Below are 23851 nucleotides of genomic sequence, written 5' to 3'. Positions count from 1 at the left end.
TCTAATCATGTTAACGAAATCATTTCTAATCACCAATCATAAATAACCTTCCTTCTCTTCTTCCTTCATGAATAAATTTACCAAGCGTTAGAAAACATTAATTGGATTAATTCTATTTTAAAATCTAACTATTAAAACACGCAAGATAATTTCAAATTATCTGACATATCAGATCGTTAGATACAAATATCCCTTAAGACTAATTAGTATAACTCGTCGTTTATACTGAAACTACCATCACGATCTTTACCATAATATGATGCTAATAAACCATATAAAGATAAATAGATATTACATTTAATTCCATACATATGGGAAATGATTATCTTATACGAAACATACTGTGTATGTGTGTTAGTGGTTGTTCCTAGCAATGATGTTTTATATCGAACGACGAGAAGTCGTATGTCGTATGGCTCAATGGCAAATGATTCATAAGGATAAATAAATTAACATCCGAAGAAGAACTCGATCCTTCTCACCCCACCATAGGTTTCCCCTACCTTCCTGAGCTAACGTGTCTCCAAGGAACAAGACACTTACGATCTCTTGGCTGAAACTGATTTAGACAGAGAGATTTGTTGCAAAAGACGATTGGTTGGTTGGTTAGTTGGTTGGTTGGTTGGTTGGTTAGATGACCATTTGTACCATCTTGCTTCTTTCATTCCTGGCTCGCTGTTTCTAGCCTCAGGCCATCATCTTTCCTATACGTTTTATTCCTTCTCACGTTAGTGTGTTTATCTTTCTATCTTTTTTTTTTCTTTCATTTTATTCTGTTCCCTGTAATATTATCTCACTTTTGCACGTACCAAATAAGATATCGACGTATTTTACTCTATTCGAAACTGAACGTAATCGAATTTTGTTAGTGGAAATTTTTTTTAGTTGTGTGAATTGTAATTGCTTTTTTTTTTTTTTTTTTTGGTAAATATAGTTCAATTTTTATAATTATTAAAAATTATTATTTGTAATTATCATATGTATTATATATATATATATATTTTTTTCTTCATCATTTATATGGGTTATTTCTCTACGAATACTTTTTTACATTTATGCAATATTCTTTTTCTAGAATCAACTGCAAACAGTTTTTGTTTTTTTGTTTTTTTTTTTCGGTTGAATCCACTCCATACATTTTATAATTAATTATAATATTTATAAAATATATTAATTTTACGATTTTTCTTTAATTGAAAGATACAAAATTATATATCATCGTTGAATGAAACATAAATAACACGATCGAAGTTTTTTTTTAACAAAATTTTCCTTTCAAATAAATTTTGTATAAACAAAAAAAAAACCAAGATTTCCAAACGTACGACGTTACCTAAATTGACTGTGAGTTTAATTAACGAGCAGTAAAAGGAGAAGTTCCTTCCATTGAAACGTTTTGCAATCTAACTCGAAGCACACGAGTGGATTTTAATTAATACGTAATCAACGGATCCGTTTAACCTAAGACGAAACTCGTGTTAGATCGAGTTACAGTAATTGTAATTAACTTAGTCTGCTTAAATCAACGATATTTAATTATATTATTCGTGTGATTTTCTAATTCCCTGTCTCTCAAATAATTTGCCATACTTCTCCTACACACAAGAAAAAAAATATATTTAAATATATATATATATATTTATTTAAAATAAATATTATAATAAATTTCGAATAATTCGTAATTATCGAATGAAAAAGGTAACCAAAATTTAAGTTTATTTATTTCATTAGGAATAAATAATCAAATCTTTCCATCGCAATAAACTACGTCCAACTCTCTCTCTCTCTCTCTCTTTCTCTCTCTAACTCTTCTTTCTCTTTTTCTCTTTCATTCGTTCATAATAATTGAACGGAAACGTGTGTTGATACAGTTAATGGCGAGTGTCTACAACGACGTTCAGTCAATGACGATCAACACAACAACCGTTTTGACGGACATCTATCTCGCAACGAAAGAAAGATAGAGATAGAGTAAAAAAAGAAAAAGAAAGAGAGAAAGAGAGAGAGAGAGAGAGAAAGAGATAGGAGTATAAAAAAAGGAATGAAAAGGCGTCGTCATTAAACGCGAAACCCAACAGCGTAGCCTTTAATAGAAATCGAGCCTCGTTCACGATTGGCTTCTGCAAAAACAGAACCAGTTAATTATCAAGACTTCCTTCGTGTATGTATATGTGCGTTTATATGTGTATTTGTGTTTGCATGTGAGTTTAGAGTCTCCCTAGATTCAGAACGTTAACGTGTACGGTTCGATCGGCTGAAAAAATAACGAGGACACGCGTTAACACGTGTGAGTAAAAGAAGACCGTCTAATTCTCTCTCTCTCTCTCTCTTTCTCTCTCTTTTTCTTTCTATCTATCTATTTTTCTATCGCTTTCTATCTGTTCTTTCTATTGCTTACATCGATCGATAAACGTAATCTCGATTCTTTCTTCGTACCGTTACGATGAACTAGAAAAATATATTTCCCGTATTTCGTTGATTTATTTTATATATCTTCTATCATATGGTTTTTTTTTTTGTTTTTTTTTTTTTTTACCAAGTGATTTGTATTTTAATTTTTTACTCTGTAAAATTTGAATTAAAATTACACGGTAAAGAAATACCTTATAATTGTATATAAATATATATATTTTATTATTATTATTTATATTTATTATATTTATATATATATATATATATATATATATATATATATATATATATATATATATATATATATTGTGTTATATTTAATAGAAATATATATTTAAAAAAAATTTAAAAATTATATACATTTAGATAAAATATATTATATATAAAGAAAGTAAGTGTCGCGTAAATATTAATTTGCATAAAGTACATAAAAATAATTATAATAATAAATGTATATATTTGTATTTACGTTTGATCAATTAGCATTTAAATGTAAATTAAGAATGTATTTGATTACGATAAAAAGTCTAATTTATTAAAATCGAATCTTATTAATAAACAAACGCACCTTACATTTTTATACATATATCAAAATGTTTCATAAATACGTTCAATTTCCAAAGAAAAAAGAAAAAAAAACAACAACAACAAGAACAAAAATTTCTAATTAACATACACGTAAAAAATGTGAAACGTAGATCATCGAAATTACTATCCCGATTATTTAATACAAAAAAAAAAAACAAAAAAAAAGGAATAATTATTTATCGTGAAATAAGGACGAACCATATAAAGGATATCAAGAACGTTTTAAAACAGGTTTCCTTATCGTAATCGCGATAACGTTTGAAGGTACTCTTTGGAAAGGGGAAGCCCTTTCGAAACGTACTTACTTGCAAACATATCGCTAATTGCGTTGACTTGTGCGCAAGACAGTAAGAAAGTAAGAAAGAGAGAACTAAAAGAGTGAAAGCTTACGACACGTATAACGATGCTCAAAGGAAACATTAATGGGACGCATGCGTACCGTAATTAAGCGACAAATATGCGCGGACGTTCATTAGCCACGTTATTGATTATTAATGATACGATTACACGATCATAAATCTCAGTACCGTGATATCGAAAATTGTACAAAATTTTCCAAGACCTTGAAATAAAATAATAATAAAAAAAAAATAAAAAAATTACAAAATTAAATTATTTACAGTGTTGTAAGGGGATTATATTTAAAAAAAAAAAAAAATAAAAATAAAATCAAGATATATCATTATCTTTCTTGATTATCGTAATTATCTGAAATGACTTATTTTATTCGTCGTTTAATTTGTTTCACTGTGCCTCATTTTTATAGATATACTTTTTTTTTTTTTTTTTTTTTTTTTTTAAATATTAAAGACAAAATATTATTGCAAGATAAGATGCATTTACATTCATGCATCGTCTCGAAAGTAGACATAATGTACATAATGTTGAAAGTTTATGGGCCGATTTTCTCGCGATGACTTTTTCAAGGAAACTTTACGATTGTGTTCGTTTCTTCGTTGCATGCCGACGGTGCATTCTTTCTCTCTCTCTCTCTCTCTCTCTCTCTCTTTCTGTTTCTCTCTTTATTTTTCTATTTCTATTTCTCTCGGCGAAGAAAGCAAGTGTCGCGTAAGATAAATTAGATTTGAATACCTAATGACTATGTTAAATTGTTTCATTAAAAATCTTATCTTTCTTTTAATAAATAATTTAAAATAAAAAGAAAACAAACCATGAAACATATCATCGTCATTAATATGCATAAAGTACACACATAATAATATTTATAATAATAAATATAAATTATAGAAAACTTATATATAAATGCATTTATTATTAGATATTACGAAATTTTGAATAATTTAATAATTTAATAATTTAGTAATAAATTTAGTAAAAAAAAAGAAAAAAATAAATAAATAATTTTAGATATTAATAAAAGTAATATAAAAATGATAAATAAAATAATAATTAGATATTACTAAAAGAAAATATTAATATTATATATAAATATGTCAAAATATATCTATTAAAAAAATTGTATCCACACACACACTCACACACACACAATTAATATTATCCATTAAATAATACAAATGCATTTTGCAATTTTGCAAAAATAAATGTCAACGAGATCGTACATTATTTTTCAATTATTTTCTAACTCCAACGATTAATCCAGATTTCTGGCAATGAATAAAGGATTTTTCTTACACGATCTTACACCGTGTTGAAAATCGTGTTGAAATGACGCAAATGCGTAGGTGAAAGACATCAACGTCTAAAGAGAAGAAATGTAGGTTTATGGGAAGGGGGGAGATGAGGGGAAGGGGGGGGTTTGATTTAAGGGGAAAGAAGGGAAGGCAAAGTTCGAAAAGGCGGAAGGAGTAAAAAGAAATCAAACACTTCTGGTTATCTTCCCAGTGTGTGTAATGGGGCTGGCAGCTTGACTGAACCGAAATGAAAGAGAGAGAGAGAGAAAGAAAGAATAAGAGAAAATGAGAGAGAAGAGAAGAGAAGAGAAGAAAATAACAGTTACTCTTCCTTGCGGAATAAACTTCTTTTTCCACGCCTCATCCTCTTCGTATTTACTATCCTCTATTATCGATCGTAATTCACCAGAAGCTTTTCTAAAGTAGTACAAACATTTCCACCTTTTAACTTTAAAATCGTTCGACCATTCGTTTATACCAATATACGTGAACTTTCATGTGTTTGTGTGTTTGTGTGTGTGTGTGTGTGTGAGTGTATGTGGCATGAATACGTAAAACTATTTTCTACGGATTTTATTTATCCGTCAGAAACAATTTAAATTTGTTTTCTATTTTATCTATGTATAGGTATATATATGTATATATAGTGAGTGGGTAAGAGAGTGTAAAATTCGTTATTTTAATATAAACAGGATACACACAGTTAATAAACTTTACGTTACCGTATTTTATATTCGAAGGTATTATTGTTTTTTTTTTTATTGATATAAATTTTATGAAGATTTACATATTCCAATTTTAATAGAATTGATTTTATATGTAAACACGTATAGAGAGTATTTAAATTATTATAATTAATATATAATTTATATAAAAATACTTTTTTCAGAGATACTTGTAAATCTAAATTTAATAATATACAGTAGACAATTGGAAATAATTTATTTTTGTTTAATGATAAACCTTGAAAATATGAAATTAAGTTTATAAATATCTAGTTTTGAATTTATCTTCGGTTATTCTTACTAATTATTACTCGACAGTTATTTATATAAATTTAATTTCAAATTACAATGTGAAAATCATATAAATGTAATATACTTATTCGCGAACGATAATAATCATATTCTTATAGAATATCATGTCAACAAATTTATCGATAATTTCCTAATAGAAAAAAAAAAAAATAGTTTATAAATACACGTAGCAAATGAAATAGAAAAAGAAGCAAAAGAAAAGGAAAACAACAAATATATTCGTATCAACGTAAATAGGAAATTTTAAATATAATATCTTACATTAACGTACGTTTTATCAATCATCTATCATCTAATAATCCTAAAACGTCAAATTTTTCTACACATACCTAACATACAAATATGTGAATGAATTCGTAAATAAAAAACAATTTTCTATGAGAATGAGTATTAAAATCTATCATCCATATTAATTATATCTAATAGTTTTAAAATTATGTTTTACAAAAACCCATAAAAAACAAGATAACCTACTGATAAGACAGAAGAAAAACGGGGGTGGAGGGGGAGGGTGAGGGGAGGGGAGGGGGTGAAAAAGGAGAAAGAGAAGAATAGAAAATGGAGAATGGAAGAGAATGAAGAGCGTTTAACTGGCAAGATAGGAATAAAAATATTTGAGGAGAGAAACTGGGCTCGGTTACGGGGACCTTTCCTTCTCTCTCTCTCTCTCTCTCTCTTTCTTTTTGAATGGGCCAACAATGCAGGGAAACAGGAGAGAAAGAAAGAAAAAGTGAAAGAAATAGAAAAAAAAGGGGATAGAAAGAGAGAGAAACGAATAGTAGTAACCGAAGACGGGGTAAATCATTCGGAGTTTCGTCCCGTGTCTCGTCGCGTCTCGTAGAATAATCTCATGAGAATAAGAAAGAAAGAAAGAAAGAAAGAAAGAAAGAGAAAGAAAGATAGATAGATATAAAAAAGTGGATAGAGTATACGGGAAAGAAAGGGACAGTGAAAGAAAGAAAAAGAGATATACATAAAACAGTAGATAGAATGTATTAGAGTGAGTGAGAAAGTAGAGATACAAATAGATGCATGAGAGAAGAGAAAAAGAGACAGAAAGAGACATATAAAAAAAAAAATATAAATAAATATATAATAATAAATATATGAGAAAGAGAAAGAGAGATATACATATAAATATATACATATTATAGAGAAGATAAGGAAAGACATATATGTATATATGTGAGAAAGAGGAAGAAAAATAAGAGTAAAGTAAAAAGTAAAAAATAAGAGTGAGATAAATAAAAAAAAAAAAAAATAATAAGAAATATGAGAAAGAGATAAAAATCTATAAATATAAAGGTGTATATGTGTATGTGTGTGTGTGTGTGTGGAATAGAATGAGAAAGAGAAATTTATAAACAGGTAGATAAAATGTATGAGTGAATGAGTGAGTGAATGAGTGAGTGAGATAGGTTTGTACAGTAGCAGCAAAATCAGAAGCAGCAGTTCACGAAATGGCTTCCAACATTTTGCCGCGCTTTTAAAAAGAAACGCGCTGTGTTCCTCCACCTTCTCCACCTCCTCCTCCTCCTCCTCCTCCTCACAATGACGATCATCGAGAAAATATCGAGTTTCCGTAACATTATACTTTCCCTCCCGTTTAAATGCCTCAACCATTATATGTACATGTATGCACACACATGCATGTGTGATGCTCCTGCTGCTGCTGCTGCTGCTGCTGCTGCAACAACTAAACGGTTAAGGATGTTTTACTCGTTTTACACGAAAAGAAGCAAACCGATTGATTCACTTGCTTATTTTCGTTCTACCAAGTTTTCTTTTATTATCTTTTTCTTTATTTACTTTTTTTTTGGTGTGTGTATGTATGTGTTATATTTTCTTTCTCGTTATTTTCTTCTTTCTTTCCTTCATACGATTCTCGCGAAGTATTCGATGATGTTTCCCGATGGTTCGTTTCATAGGGGGAGTGAAAGGGAAAAAATTCGTGAATAATCGAGAAAAATGGGCCCGATCTTTTTCATGCGTTTGTATGTGTGTGTGTGTGTGTGTTTTCTTTTTCTTCTTCTAAGAAAAATGTAGGAAAAAAAAAAAAGAAAGGATCTCTCTTTCGCTAGTTTCTAGGTGGAAACTTTGATTAGTTCTATTGTATATTCTCTTTTCATGGTAGAAAAAAAAAAAAAAGGAAATAAAATAAAAATACGAAAGTCGATTAGGAAAATCAAGATGATTGGTTATATATCAAAAATAACGCATCATTCATTTTTCATTTGAAAATAATCGATCAATTCCAACCAAATCATTTATCCGATACACTTCACATTCATCTTACCTAAAGAAAAAAAGAAAAAAAATAGAAGAAAGAGAACACTATGGGAATAATTTTTTTAATACATTTTTTTTTTTTACGTCGCAAAAGGTACAACAAAATAAATTAATTAACATTTGAATAAGATTAAAAGAATTGTACAACGAAATAATAATAATAATAATAATAATAATAATAATAATAATAATAATAATAATATCATCATCATGGAATCAAACTGATTATGGAATACACTTTTAATCTACGATGTATTTGCAAAAAAAAAAACAAAATAGAAATAAATAAAAAAAACGCCATATAGGAATAATTTTTCCCACAGCTCTCGTCAAGAGTTATCCCTTCTTCTGTACTCTTTCTCGAACAAACTTAGAAGAAGAAGAAGAAGAAGAAGAAGAAGGAGAAGCAGTACAAGAAGAAGGGTCGAGAGTTGGTTGTCTCCGTGGTCCGGTAGAAAAGGTTGAAAAAGGGAAGAGAGATAAGCAAGAAAAAAAAAGAATTTACAAAAAAAAAAATAAAAAACAACAAGAAGAAAGACAGAAAGTAAAAGAGTGAAAGAAAGAAGAAAAGAGAAAGAGAGAAAGAGAGGAGGAAAGAGAAATAAAAATAAAACATGAAAAAGAAGAAAGAAACGAAAGAGAAGAGCGGAGAAAACAAAACGGAATTGCGGGCTAGCTGCGGTGGATGATTTAGGGGGCGAGGGTCGCGGGTCGAGACCGGGCTCTGGAATGCTGGACCCTCTTCTTTCTCTCTCTCTCTCTCTCTCTCTCTCTCTTTCTTTCTTTCTTTTTCTTCATATCTTATCCACTCTCTTTCTCTCATTCTCTCTTTTTTCTCTCATAAGACGACGGTAGAAGCTCGCGACGCTATGGTGGGTGATTCTGTGTTATGGGGATAAGGTGGAAGAGGATAAAATGATAAGAGACAAGGATAACAGATAAAACATTTACATAGGTCGTTAGTACAACAGTTGACTTGCATTTGATCCTATACAATACTAACTACTTCTAAATTCTATATTTGTCCCACCCCCCACCCACCCAATCCACGAATCCCATCCAATGCACGAATTATTTTTCTTCTACATTTTTTATTTCATACCTTTCGATATGATCTGCGATTGATTTAATTTTACTTATTTTTTTTACTTTGTTTTGCAATTATAAAAACTATATGAGAAGAATTCAAATAAATATTTTTTATATATTATATAAGTAAATAATTAAAATAATATTCATTCTATGATGTACACACGTTCATTGTGAATAATCGTAAATAATTAAAAATATATAAATAATTAAAATAATATTTATTTTATGGTGTTCACACGTGAAGTATAACGAAATATTGAAACTCATTTTATCATGTGTTCGTTTATATTTGTGCTAGTTAATACAAGGAATAATGATTCCTAATCAAAATTATTCGGTTAGTTAGCTAAAAGTTTTCGCATTGATTGACGTAGGCCAAAAGAAAAAGAAAAAGAAAAAAAGAAAAGGGATCAAAGTTCCAGTCAAAAGGGCCGAGAAACGTTTTTCTCTATACTTTTGACATCGCGGTATATTCGTCCGCAAGTTCTCAGTTCTCTCTCAGCATTGTAATTTAATTTTGGTAAGTCGACACCGTTTGGTGAGCCCGTGGAGGGTTGCTTCTAAGGTTGATTGTAGTAATAATACAGTAGTCGTTGATGTAATTTTCTTCTCGTGAGAAATTTCTATCCCTTTTAACATAGTCCTATCGTCCTATCATTCTAACGGTTACGAGAAAACTTTACTAATAAAAAAAAAAAAAGAAAAAATAACAACAACAAAAAATTAAAAACACGATAACGGTAGAAAACGTCGGTCAACAAAAGTGAAAAATCACTCATTACATACGAGACAATTCCTTATCGAAACGAGACAAAAAGGAAGATAAACCAAATAAAAAAAAAAATAATAATAAAAAAAAGAAACAGAAAGAGAAAGAGTCATTACCAGGAGGGAAGGTGCCATTTCATATTTTTTCTCTCCTCGAAAGGGCCTTCATTCGCGTGATCGAACTAACCACCGAACGAACAAAACGGTTGTTCGCGTTCTCATCAACGGACGCGATAAAACTAAAAGAAGAAAAAAGAAAGAGAGAAAGTAGAAAGAAAAAAAAAATATACAGAAAAGAAACAAGAATATCCTGCGAAAAGTCTCTCGATAAATAAAATTGCAGCGTGAAATGAGGCGAGTGCACGCTAACGGCGTATCAGCCATGTCGATGATGAAAAAAAAAAAAAATGAACAAAAATGTACAAAATGAAAACGTTGGCTTATGCTTGGTCTCAAATGTTGTCTCTTTTTGAATGAACGACCTAATAAAAAAATAAAAAGAAAATAAAGTAACAGTAAGAACAACAACCAACTGCAGCCAATAGCAACAAGAAGAATCAAAATTTTTAAATCTTTTGTAATTCTATTTTCAAAATTCATTTTCTCTTGTATTTTTTCTAAAGATATTCTCTCTCTCTCTCTCTCTCTCTCTCTCTCTCACTCTTACTAGCAACCCTTCATCATAATCGCACACCGGCGCCGAGTCCGCGTGTGCGAACGTAGGAGTAGGAGGATGAGGATGAGGAGGAGGATGAGGAGGAGGAGGGCGTGAATTATGTCTCGCGCGAGATGTCAAATTGCTCGCCATATCGTAAAATATACAACTCCGCGCGCTGTGGGAAACATTATGTTCTCCTCTCCCTCCCTCCCTCCCTCCCTTCCTCCCCCTGTTCTCTCCCTCTTCCACCAGTTATTCCTTTCCCACTACTCCTATATATATTCCAACTTCCCTCGATCTCTTTCTCTTTCTACCAATATGCTATATAAGTGTGTTTATATACATAACTGTGTATATGATATATGTGTGTGAGTGTGTGTATGTGTACGTGTGTTGTATCTCTTTCTATCTCTCTTCGTGAATATTTGTCCATACCACATCGGTCCTTCTCCCACCGCGTCACGAGCCAAACTGCCGACTACGAAAGGTCCCGCGAGTAGTCTGTTATCCCCACTCCATCTACCACTCGCGACCCCCCACTCTACTTCCACGAATAACGCACCGAAGTTCCAAATTCTTTTTGTAAAAATGTTTGAATAATAATGGTATATATAGTATATATATATATACAAACACGGTATATATAATGTTTTGTTTTTATTCTAGAAAAATTGAAATGTATTTTGTTACTTTATTCTCTCATTTATTATTATTTCAATACTTTTCATAGACTTTCTAATCTTACACTAGTTAAATTGAAATTCTATGAAAATATTAAGTTATACAAATGATCAAATTTAATATAATAAAAAGAAGCATCATCAAAATTTAACATTATTACATTTATTATATTATAATAAATTACTATATTATTAATTATATTTTTTCAATAGAAATAAATTTCAATATTTTATCATATCTGATGGATGAATATAAATGACCAAACGCGATTGACAAAAGTAAAACACAAATTTCTAACGAATCACTCGCAAGTATTATTTAACTTTTAAAGATATAAAGAGTCACCACTCACCGCGTGGTTAAGAGAACTCTTAGAATATCTTATGGATACCTGGCTTCAGGCGTAGATAGATCCGACCGCGATCTTATTTAGCAATCTTCCCGCCACGCCCTGTGTCTAATCATTAGACGAACCTCAGTTTCGTTCATTAATAAACCAAAACCAGGCCCACACACGAGAAACTTATGTGAAATAAAAAGAAATGAAATAAGATAAAGGAAGATGGACAGAAAGAAAAAGAGAGAGAGAGAGAGAGAAAGATAGTCATGTCAAAAATCCGAAAGAGTCCCGAGGGATTTGAACGAGGAAACAGAAGAGGGTGGAGAACACAAACGCTCGACGACCTTATGGTCTTCTTTCTCACTCTCTCTCTCTCTCTCTCTCTCTCTCTCTCTCTCTCTCTACTTCTTTCTCTCTTTTTTCTTTTTGTAAATCGTTCATAAGAAATTGTCGAATCATCGACCGTCAATAAATACCGATCGATCTTGCGCCAGCATCTATTAATGACTAAACGTCGACCTAACTAAATTAACCGTGACTAAAGTGCGTTTAACTCTGCTATTCTTTTGGTTACTCGTGAAACTCATTGTTTTTCTCTATCAATAATTATGACGATCTTGATTCGTCAAGATGATGTCAAAAGATATTTATATATATAAATCAACGAAACTTGTATGTTAGATATAACGATCATAATATATACGAGAATGATAAGTTTGTTCAAGAACAATAAAATTGTTTCTAGATTAGGTTTCATATTTTTTAATCTACATACCTATCTTGATCTTACTTTCATATACTATTTTTTTTTTCTTTATTCAAATTAGGGTCTATTAAATTATTCCAAATTTGTCACAGTTACATTTTCATAACAAAGATTATGTTGCATTATGTTTCGTAAATTTGTATTTTCCATTTGAATTTATTGTCTGTGAAATTCTTACATATTTTTTTTCTCTGTCCCTCTTTTTCTGAAGTTCTATTTTTTTTTTTTTTTTTCATATTTCCTGTCGTTTTAACAAAATTGTCCGCCGAGAGATATCTCTCTAATACTTAATCCTAAACAAATATGTGAATTATTTTTCTTCTTCGCCGCCTATTGTGAAAGTTACTCAAGCAAATCCTTTAAAGACGGAAGTGTGGAAAGAAAAAAATCCCATCTCTCTTTTAGATTTATCTTTTAGTTTTGTTTAGAAAATCAATGAACGGAAGAAAGAATAATAATAATGGTAAAGAATTGTAATCCCAAATAAGAAACCTCTCACGACTAGGTGTAGAACGTCAAAGGGTGTATTAAACACGAAATACAATTGTAATCTTCGAAGAATCGAAAACTAACCGAAAGAACCGTACTTAAATATTCACAAATGCATACATATGTACATGTATACACACGAATACACGTGTAAATGTATAGATACATGTACAAACACACACATATAGAATGAAAGAAGATTCGGGGGAGTATTTGCAACTGGAAACACAATTAGTTCCAGTTTTCAAAACGCCGAATGCTAATCCGAATGCCGACAAGAAAAAAAAATGTCCCATTTCGAGAGATTTTTCATTTGGGTGTCCTCTCTCGTGTCGCATTTAAAGTGAAAAATTTTGTCAGCAGAAAAAGAGAGAGAGAGAGAGAGAGAAAGTAGTCCTTTAGTAGGTTCCGATCGAAGAGTATGGAAAAGCCCTTTTGGCAAAGGGCCGCTCAACCGACCTCGGTCGAATAGAAAAAGAGAGTCTTTTGGGACCGACTGATGATGGACAATAGAAACCTTAACGAGCCGTATCCCTGTCTCTTTTCTGGTTTTTTTTTTTCTTCTTCATCTTCTTCTTTCCTTTTTCCTTCTTTTTCTCTCTCTTTCCGTTCTTGTGCAATGCCGTTTAGCACCGGTGTACAAAGAGGGCCCACAAAGCAAGATTTTACATTCTGTCGGCACGCACCAAAACCCTCCTCTTTCCCTCCTCGTCTACATTTCTCTCATTCTTCTTCCAAAAAGATAGAAAAAGAAAGAGAAGGAAGTGTTCAAAGGAGAGTAAAAGATTCTCCTTCTCGCTCTCTCTCTCTCTCTCTCTCTCTCTCTCTCTCTCTCTCTCTCTCTCTCTCTCTCATGTTCTCGTTCTCTAACTGTGCAAAAATCTCAACGTCTGCGCTTCAATGAAGGAAAAAGAAAAAAAAAAGTGTGTACCTATAAGTATGTATACACATGTGTGTATTTATAAGGGATGAAAAGTTCATGGTAGCCACTTTTCGCCCGAATGAACGACCTTTGAAATATTCAAGAGGGCCCTTCAAGATTCTAAATACGAGCAAACACGCCTCTCCTTCACGCGTACTTGGAAGTCTTTTCTTCCTTCCTTCCTTCTTAAAAAGAGTGAGTGAGGAAGGGAGAGAAGAAGGCCTATTTGAAAACTATTTTAATCGCTTTTAATCTCGTTGCCTCATCGAAAAGTCCAACAAGCCCTCTTTTCTTCTTCGAGAAGTTCTTAATGACGATCGAATTAACCCACCTATCTAGAAGATTTCGATTATTATTATTATTAGACATTGATTAGGTATTATTACGTTAATGATCGTTAAATTTATTTTAGATTATTTGTCAATCATTCTTTCATGAAAAAAAATTAAATTATAACAAAAAAATAATTTAAATATAATTAACTCGACACTTGTTTGCATGGAAATTGTTGGATTATTTAATGAAGTATATGTGGCTTGCTTGCTTGTTTGATTTATTAATGATTTTTTTTTTATTAATTTTTAATTATCCAATTAAAATGAAGCGAAGTAAAAGTGAAAATAAAAGATATGTATACTCCCAAAGTCATTTCAGTTGAAATAGGTTTAAATTTCAAGTTGTGACGAAGTGAGACTCGAGCTACCAAAAAGGTTGGAAAGATAACTCGAGTTGTCATTTCGAAAAAAGGACTTTTCGGACGTACGATCTTTCTCTCTCTCTCTCTCTCTCTCTCTTCTTCTCGCTCTTTCTTTCTTTCTACTCGTCGTCCAAGAAGATACGAAAGAACGGAGATATTCAATTACTGTAGGTCGGTGCTAAGATATGCTCGGGGTTGTGACAACTATATACAAGCGGGGGTCACTGAACAACGAAAAGAAATAAGAAAAAGTGCGGGTGAAGGGAGGAAAAAAAAAGGACAAGAAAAATATAAAAAATTTCACCTTCCACGAATAAATATATATATGTATATCATGCGCTCTTGTTTGCATGGAAAAGAATATCCCTTTCTATTCAGGGCCGCGTATTATAAAAAAGAAAATATTAAATTTTATCACAAAATAATTGTGATTTCATTAATTATTATATTTGAATAATTTAAAATATTATTTAGGATTGATTGTAATCGATGAATCAACAAAATAATAAAAAGTAACGTTTCATTGAAGTTTACGAATATAAGAATCATAATTATTTCGAATAATCTATATACGTAAAAATGTATTTAAATGAAAAAAAATATATAAATTGGATAGACATCGAATCGTGAAAAAATTTCTATCAAGTATGTCATGCGTGCCTGGTAATTCTAGAAGGAGCAAAGAAGGTCTCCTTCTATCTTTCTTACGTCGGGAATTTCAGAAAATCTTTGAGTTTGATCTCTTGCCACCAAAGAAAAAAAAAAAAAAACCACAACGACGATGACGACTACGACTACGACGACGAGTGGTGGGTGAAAGTAAGATAAAGAGCGAGAGCAAAAAAAAAATGAAAAAAAAAGAAATAGGAAAGATAAAAAGAGACAGAGAAAATTAGTTGGAAAGAGAGAAAGAGGATAGGTCGGTAGGATGTTGCAGGAGCCAAGCAACACGTGTGTCCTGCTAGTCTTTCTTGGCTTTTACATAAACACGTATAAACGTCGTGTATAACCTGTACGAAAGAGAAAGAGAAAGAAAGAAGGAAAATGAGAAAGAGAGAAAGAGAATTTGTGAGGTGAGTTGTGTTGAGTATACGTGAGAAGTTCTCACAACGGTAGCATCCCGACTCAGATAACAAGCAGGGATATACGACTCTAAACTGCACCTACGTGCAAGAGAACGGGCTACCGAATTTTCAAGAAATCAAGATTTCTACTCCGCGATTTTTTGGAACGCACCTCGTCACCTACCTAGGTTTCTGAAAAAAAAAAAACTGGACAACCGGTGTGCTGTGTCTATCTTTCTGTTTTGTTCTGTTCTCTGTCTGTGTCCGACGGCAAAACTCGATCTTTTAGAATTAATATTGTAAACTTTGTTTTTATGATATTTTTATGTTCCTTACAATTTTGTTTCAATTATTTGTTTCGTTGTAATATTAATTATTTGATTAATTTTTATAATTATTCGAATTTTTTAATTATGTTATAATATTTTTCATTTGAAACTATCATTAGGAATTTATTAATTTATTTTTCATTAGCTTGTGATAATCTTATTGCAAAACAAAACAAAAATATCTATAACATATATATAAATTACATTAACATTTTCATTATGTAGCATTAGTAATTCGATAATTATTTTTAACTAAAACAACCTCTAATAGATCAACAATTTATTGTACCATTTAATAAATCAAAATATAATTAGCTTACAGTAAATATTTCAAAATAACAATCTATATTAATGTCATTATAATAAAATGAACAATGATAAATCAAACAATAACTCATAAATATAATTTGACCAAGATGAAAGACAATAAACGCCATTTTCTATGATCATTGTAAAGATCGATCTATCTTTCCAAGAGTATATAACCGAAAAAGAGAAACACCCTATCTCTCTTTCTCTTCCCTAGTATTATATGGGTCATCCTTTTGTCTTATCTCGACACGATCTGGAGGTGGTGGTCTCTAACATGGTTACCACCAATAGAAAGAGAAAGAGAGAGTTGTTTGGGCCTCCCTCTAGCTTCGAAACGACCATCGCATTGGCGTACGTTCAAGCAAGATGAGAAAAGAACTGCACACATAAACACACACACACGCATTATGTATATATGTTATGTCTGTATGTTGTATGGATGAACAAGAAAGAGAGAGAGAGAGAGAGAGAGAGAGATGAAACGGACAAACACTCGAATTACCTTAGAAAAGAAACATCTGCCGATGGCGCTCTCCCTTTCATAGCCAACATGGCGGAATGATCGGCGCATCAACTGGTAGTTAGGCTTGCCCACGGATTTGCGGTTCTCTCTTTTTTTTTTTTATTTTTTCCCTCCCCTCTTTATATTTTTCTCTCGTTTTTCTTTTTCTCTTTCACACCGTCTCTTTAGTTCAGATTTTCACTTCGGCTACCGAAAATGTACGGTTAGCAATTTTATACCAAAAGGAAATAAATACTCTTGAGAAAGATTAGTACCGGTTAGGAAACGATACTAAAGGTAAATATTGAGATTCTTTTATTACCTGTGTGTAAGTTTTACTGTGTACTGTGTACTGTGTGTGAGTTAGAGATAAATCGTTCTTGACAAAAATTGGTGAGCCCTACTTATTCGAGTCTTTGAGAGAAGTACGGTTCTTGTTGATATTTCTGGCACGTGCTCTGCAAATATTATTATTTTGCAGTTATTGTATATATATATACACATTATCAAGGGGAAAAAAAGGATTATTCAATAAATCCAAGATTTGACTTGGACTATTTTATATTTCAAAAAAATTCATTAACTTGAGTATTCGTGTTTCTTGTATTCACAATGATGAATTACTATCCTTAATTAATTCACAAGTTTTTGTCGGAAGATAAGTACAACATTTATTTTGTTGTTAAATTTTACTTTTACAAAATAACATTTCATTTATTGTCAAATATATATATAAATTTGTTTAATTAATTCTCAATTATTTGAATAAATTTGACTTATTACCAGAAATTCAGATACGATCTCAGTAATAAATAAATTAAATAACAAAGTTGATCTAGATTTTATTACGAGTACAATCTTGAAATCAAAAACCTGTTTTTTTTTTATTTGGATATTTAAAAAAAAAAAAAAAAAAAGGAAAGAAAGAAAAATCATAGAGCATTTGAACGCCATTTAAGAGAAAGAAATAAAAGGAAATGTATGAAAAGAAAGTAAGAATCGATGTAATCAATTTAGGGGAAAGATCTGCGAACCATCTGAAGTTTCTTATCTAAATCCAATATCTCGCAAGCTAATCTTTAGAAGGATCGATCTGGAACGATCTTGGAAATTTTTCCGATTCTTATCGAAATATCCGATCGGTTATACACCACGGAGTCAATAGTTTCGCGTATATTTATTCTTATACCACCAAATAATAATAATATTAATAATAATAATAGTATAAAGAGAAAGATAAAATATTGGGATATATATATATATAGAATAATATGAAATATGTATATATATATATCATTTTCGTTTTCAAGTTAATGTCGAACGTATAACAAGGAAATTATCCACTCGAGAACTTTAGTAGAATGGATAGGAAGAGATCATAGTTGAAAATAAAAAAGAATGAAATAGTACGAGGTAAGAAATAGGTCGAAGGGCCTAGTAAGGCATAAGCAGAATAGCTAAGGGTCGGTCTTCTTTATTTTTTTGAGTAAAGTTGGCAACAATGTGTTCAGTAGTGGACCCAAGACTGCTATCCTATCCGAGACACACAATGCTGAAAAATCATCCATTATCCTTCGCGCGAGTCCAAGAAACCCATAGAAGAAAAGTAGAAGGAAATATGATGAAGTATATGTGTATATATGTGTGTGTGAAAAAGCGAGAATGAGTCTAGGATAGGATAAAAGTGGTTGCAACTTTCAGGCCGCCCCAGACAGGACAATGGTTTACGCCCATATATCATTCCGAGGTTTTTCCTGAAAACTGTACTTCAATGAGTTTCCTTTTTAAGGGAGAGAAAAAAAGAAAGAGAGAGAGAGAGAGAGAGGGAGAAAAAAATATAAAAAAAAAAGAAAAAAGAAAAAAAATTTTAGTCTGTTTCTCATCCTTGTTCTTCTCTTTCAAGTCAACATTGACTTTTTCTTATTTTTCATTCTTCTTTTAACAAGCTTCTAGATTTCTTCTTAAAACTTTAAAAAAAAAAAAAAAAAAAAAAAACCTTAAAAATCCTAAATCTCTTTCGGCATGTGTTCCAGCGTTAAACGGTATCTTCATAAATCTTGAAATAATCCTTAACGATCGGAAATAAATATGAAAAAAAAAACCAAAAAAGAAAAGTTAACTTTTTCCATATTACGTTTTTTGTAATACCAATTTTACATATTTTGGTCCCCTAAAAAAGAGAATTTCACGAAATATCAAACTTAGTCGATCAAAGTCACGCACGATCTCGATGCGTCTTGAAGAAATTACAAAGAATAATAAATAAACAAATTATCTACCCCTCGGATTTGCTTATTTCATTATCACTAACAGCTGACTTAGATGATTCGTATACACGCTTGCGATTAGGATCGCACTTTTTTTTTCTAATCCAGTTATTTGTATCTTATCTTATTCTATTTGGAAACTAGACGAAGGATTTCAAACATAAGTAAAATTCTTCCTAACACACACTTATAAAAATATATATATATATATATACACGTATAAGAGGAGTATGAGCATCGATAGATAAAGTTGGTAAAGATGAGCGAAAGAAAAACGCACACATTGATGATATACTCGTAAGTATTACGCTTATACTCACACATACAGAAGAAGAACTCGTACAAAACTTATACATAAACTTAAAATACACCTTCGAACGGGATTTTATTTCTTGGTGAACTTGTATCTCACTCACTTTCTCTCTCTTTCTCTATTTCTATCTTTCTTTTGCTCTCTCATTCTTTCTGTTCGATCCCAGCCGTAGCCAAAACGATTATAATAACTATTTTATCCGACGCGGATCTGGGCCATTGTGCCTCCCCATTCTGAAAGTCATAACACGGTGCCTACACTGCCCTTCGGGATCCTCCACCACTCTTCTCGAGGGTCCCCTTGGATACGCATACCATTACGATGTCTCTCTCACTCTCTTTCTGTCTGTCTGTATATCTGTCTGTGTGTTTCCTAGCAAAGCACCTTCGTTTCACCATGCACCACCACCATGAATTTCGAGTTTCGAAGAACTCGCTTTAGACCATACTACTGTTAAAATACTCTCATATACGTTTTTCTATCTATATCTATATCTATATATATATATGGATGTATGTATGTGTATATGGATATATAAATGTGGATAGTAGTTACGCGTGCACGCGAGTATGCCAAAGGCAATATTTCACGGCATATTGTTGCCATCTGCACACGCACAGATCCATAGAATGGTCCATATGAATGTTAGGAAGAAAGAGAGAGTAAAAGTGTATATATATGTGTGTGTGTGTGTGAGAGAGAGAGAGAGAGAAAAAGATAGACGAAGTCGCACGTTTTATTTATCTGCTATTTATTTGCCAATGCTAGAGCTACCGTCCTTCTCCCTCTCCCCCTTACCTCTGACGTTCCTGTTGGGGACAGATTTTCAAAGTTATTAATCGTTCAGTTTTCGTATGTGGAAAGAGTGCAAAGAAAAAGGAATGAAAAGGATTTCAAGACTATCCTTTTTTCATACGGTTCACATTTATTTTTTTTTTTTTTTTATTATAATCCCCCATGGATGGGGATGATGATTGTTGTTGGCATTTTTCCATAGGTATGAAGAAATCATAATCAATCTATCGATCATCCCTTAAAATATTGTTTACGTATATGTTAACTTGGGTTTTAAATTTGTAATTGATCGTCAAAAGATGTAAGAATTCATGGTGAAATAATAAAAAATACAAAATGTGTGATAAGAAAAATTAACATTGAAATTTGCACGACTGTGATGTTAACAATTTTCATAAGTGTGATATATATATATATACGTGGGTTTGATGCGTGTGGGGGGGGGGTGGAAAAAGAGGTGGATAAAAAAAAAAGACAAAAACAAAAAAAAAATGAAAAACTATTCGAACGATTGAGACTTTAAGTAACAACGTTGAAAACGAGGGAACAGAAACGTTGCTATTTCGACGTTCGAGATAAGCGTCGACACCGTGCATAAAATGCTATCTATCTTGCTCTCTCTCTCTCTCTTTCTCTCTCTGTCATTCTCTTTCTTTATTTCTCTTTCTCTTATTCCCTTTCTTTCTTTTTATTTCTTTTCCCTCAGTTCATAAATATTTAAAGCACCTTTCTGTATATGACGTTCAACGTTCTTGGCAGGAGCAATATGCACACTCGCATATACGCGTGTATATGTATGTGTGTGTATTATACCAACCACGTTCGACCAAACGATTTGAATATAATCTTTGTCGTAGCAGATACGTCAATCGAAACTTTTCTTATCTTATCGTACTTTTCACACGTGAGATGAATAACGACGTCCACGTTGCAGCACGCTGATTATGACAGAAAAGTTAAATAGCTATCTATTAAACATTATTTATATAGTGTTCCTTTCCTTAAGGCGAATAAATCAAATGAAAATCGATAAATCTTTACACGCGATATAACAATATTCCCTAATAGAAAATGTTCTTCCATATGTGATAATTTATTATTGGACATAATTAAAATTGATCAAGATAAAAATTGTTAATGTTTATTACATTTCTAGATTTGTGATCTAAAAAATTTTATAACAAAATTCCAATGATTTTGTAGATAGATTTGTAATTGTCGGTATCACGCTTGAACGAACTTTACATTCCCACGATTACCATATTTTTTATGGTATTTTTTTTTTCTGAATGTAATAACTTATTTATCAATATATATTTTTGTATCACACGTGCACGTAATTAAAAAAAAAAAAAAAAAAATACTTCTTTATTAAACTACACGTTTGGCGAATAAAAGTCGAGTTTTTTAAAAGTTCGAGATTTTCCAAGGTAAGAAAAAAAAAGGATCAAGAAATTTCCCTCGCTTTTCATCCCTTATATATATATATATATTTTTTTTTTTATTCTTTCTCAACCTTATCAACCCATAGAGCGTTCACACTTTGAAACGCAAAAAAAAAAAGAGAAAAAAAGAACACGTTTGAAACGAGTGAAAAAAAAAAAAGAAGGAGGAAGAAGTTGGCCGCCATTTTCACCATAAAAAATCCGCCAAGTTCGCGTTTCCGGCTTGGTCTTTTCTCAAGCCAGAGAGAGTGCCAGGAGAGGAAAAGCCTCTCCTCTCTTTTTCCGGAAAAGGAGGGTGGATGGCTCCCTCTTTGGTTAAAAGAAAAAAGGGATGAGGGTGCGAACCGACGGTAAAATATATTCCAGTCAACTTCCGCTGGAAATAAATAAGAGTCACGCCACACGCTCATACTACACACACAAACACACACACACATACGTACACTTTTATGCGTTCATGAACCCACTATGTACATTTATACATACATTTACATATACACGTGTACTTCACGTATACTTCAACGACTATGGCAATCATTCGTGTGAGAGAGAAGACAAGAGGGTGAAACGAGAAAGAGAGAGAGAGAGAGAGAAAGATCTTATCTTTCAATATTTTTTTTTATCTTTTTTTATCTTCTTAAGTTTGACCCAACGAAAAGAACCCTACGACCAACCCCGAGATACACGGAAATCGGTACAAACTTTTTTATAACCAAAGACTTCTTAATCTCCTTTTAATTACACCTCTCCCCTTCCGTCAACCATTACGCCACCCTCCCCACCTCATCTCCTCCCTAACACGTAGGCTTTACTTAATAACACTTTTTTTTCTTCTTTCTTTTCTCATGGAATTTTTTTTTTTTTTTTTCATTCAAACTTGACAATTGTTTTTTATTTCATTTTGTTTCTTTTCGATGATCGTTTATTTTTCAATTTTTAATTAAAAACTTGATGATAATTAATTATGTTTAAAGCGATTAAATTTAATTAGAGAAATAATGAAGCTAAGAATAATATTTAATATTATTTACGATGATGATATCGTGTTAATTTTCATATAACAATTTAAATAAAATTTATGACACACGTTTCATATATATGAATAAAATTATCTTCATTTTGATGCGACAATATCAAATCATATTTGTTGTTATGCAATTTAATAATTGTAATTTTTTTCTAATCGATTATGGAACAGTCATTTGAATTCAATTACGTTAACACGTAAAAATGTTTGAATTGAAATAACTGTTCCTGTCGTTATTAATTTAATTTAAAGTTTAATTGATGATATTTATTGCAATGTTTCAAGATGATACTAATTTGATATATTTTGTTTATTTACAGGCGAGAAACCATTCAAATGCGAATTTTCTGGATGCGAAAGGCGATTCGCTAACAGCAGTGATCGCAAGAAACATAGTCACGTTCATACTTCGGATAAACCTTACAATTGTCGAGTTGCAGGATGCGACAAATCCTACACTCATCCAAGTTCGTTGCGTAAACATATGAAGGTACACCAGCTCATATTAAGAAAATATAGGAAAATGGTATAACATAGTAAAGTAATTTCCCTTTTCTTATTAACCCGCACACATGCTGAACAAATATACACTCAAATTGATCTCATATAATTTCAATTCGAGGAGAACAAAAATATCTATTCGAACAAGTTCAATGTATTAACTGTATCAATGTAGAAATCATTTTTATTTATTTATTTATTTTGTTTTTCTTAATTTTGAATACTTCGAATTTTAGTCTTTTTACTAAATCTTCTTTCATTTTATGTCGATTAAAAAAAAAGAAATAAGAAAAGAAATTAATTTTAGAACAACCTTATACAGGTAGCATAAGTTACGATACACGAAATGTTGACGTGAGATTTATGCACGACAGATTCGTGGCTATGTGAAGTATAATAAATAAACCAACAAAAATAGATAGATAGATAGATAGATTGATAGATAAAAAAGATAAAAAAGAAGGGATAGAAAGACGACTCCCAAGATACGCTTAAACCTATTTTACCGTGTACGAGCACATATGTGTGTATATATGTTTGTATGTTGGAACAAAATTTCACACACTTTCAAGTTCTCTTAACTTTTCTTGATCTGACCAAGGAGATTCGCGGAAGGCAGTCGACGAGATTTGCTCACTGAATTATGAAAGAAGGACGAGGATGACGGATCCTCCCGGTTCTCGCCCGTTTTCGGCTTGATCCCTCAAACATCATCCCGTATCCCGCAACACATACACAGACACACACATATATATCTTTTTTTTTTTTTCATCATCATACTCCTTCCTTTCGTTTCCTTCTTCTTCTTCTTCTTCTTCTTCTTCTTCTTCTTCTTCAATCTTCTTGACCTTCCAAAGATATTCTCTTTTTCTTTCTATCTTGGATATCGAAACCTTGAAGGTTGT

General features: G+C 31.6%; 1 protein-coding gene across 1 annotated transcript in view; it reads left to right on the top strand.

The window, feature by feature from the left end:
* Positions 1 to 23851, top strand: part of LOC107064712 (uncharacterized) — a 35992-nt gene that overhangs the window by 7831 nt on the left and 4310 nt on the right. The window contains exon 2 of the mRNA XM_015317715.2: positions 22766 to 22935. Coding sequence (XP_015173201.2) covers positions 22766 to 22935 — 170 coding nt within the window. The remainder of the gene's footprint in view (positions 1 to 22765; positions 22936 to 23851) is intronic.

This window comes from Polistes dominula, unplaced genomic scaffold (assembly GCF_049000335.1).
Source record: "Polistes dominula isolate Pdom_NZ unplaced genomic scaffold, Pdom_raw_medaka contig_31, whole genome shotgun sequence".
NCBI classification, from domain to species: domain Eukaryota; kingdom Metazoa; phylum Arthropoda; class Insecta; order Hymenoptera; family Vespidae; genus Polistes; species Polistes dominula.
This window is presented reverse-complemented; position numbering and strand designations above follow the sequence as displayed.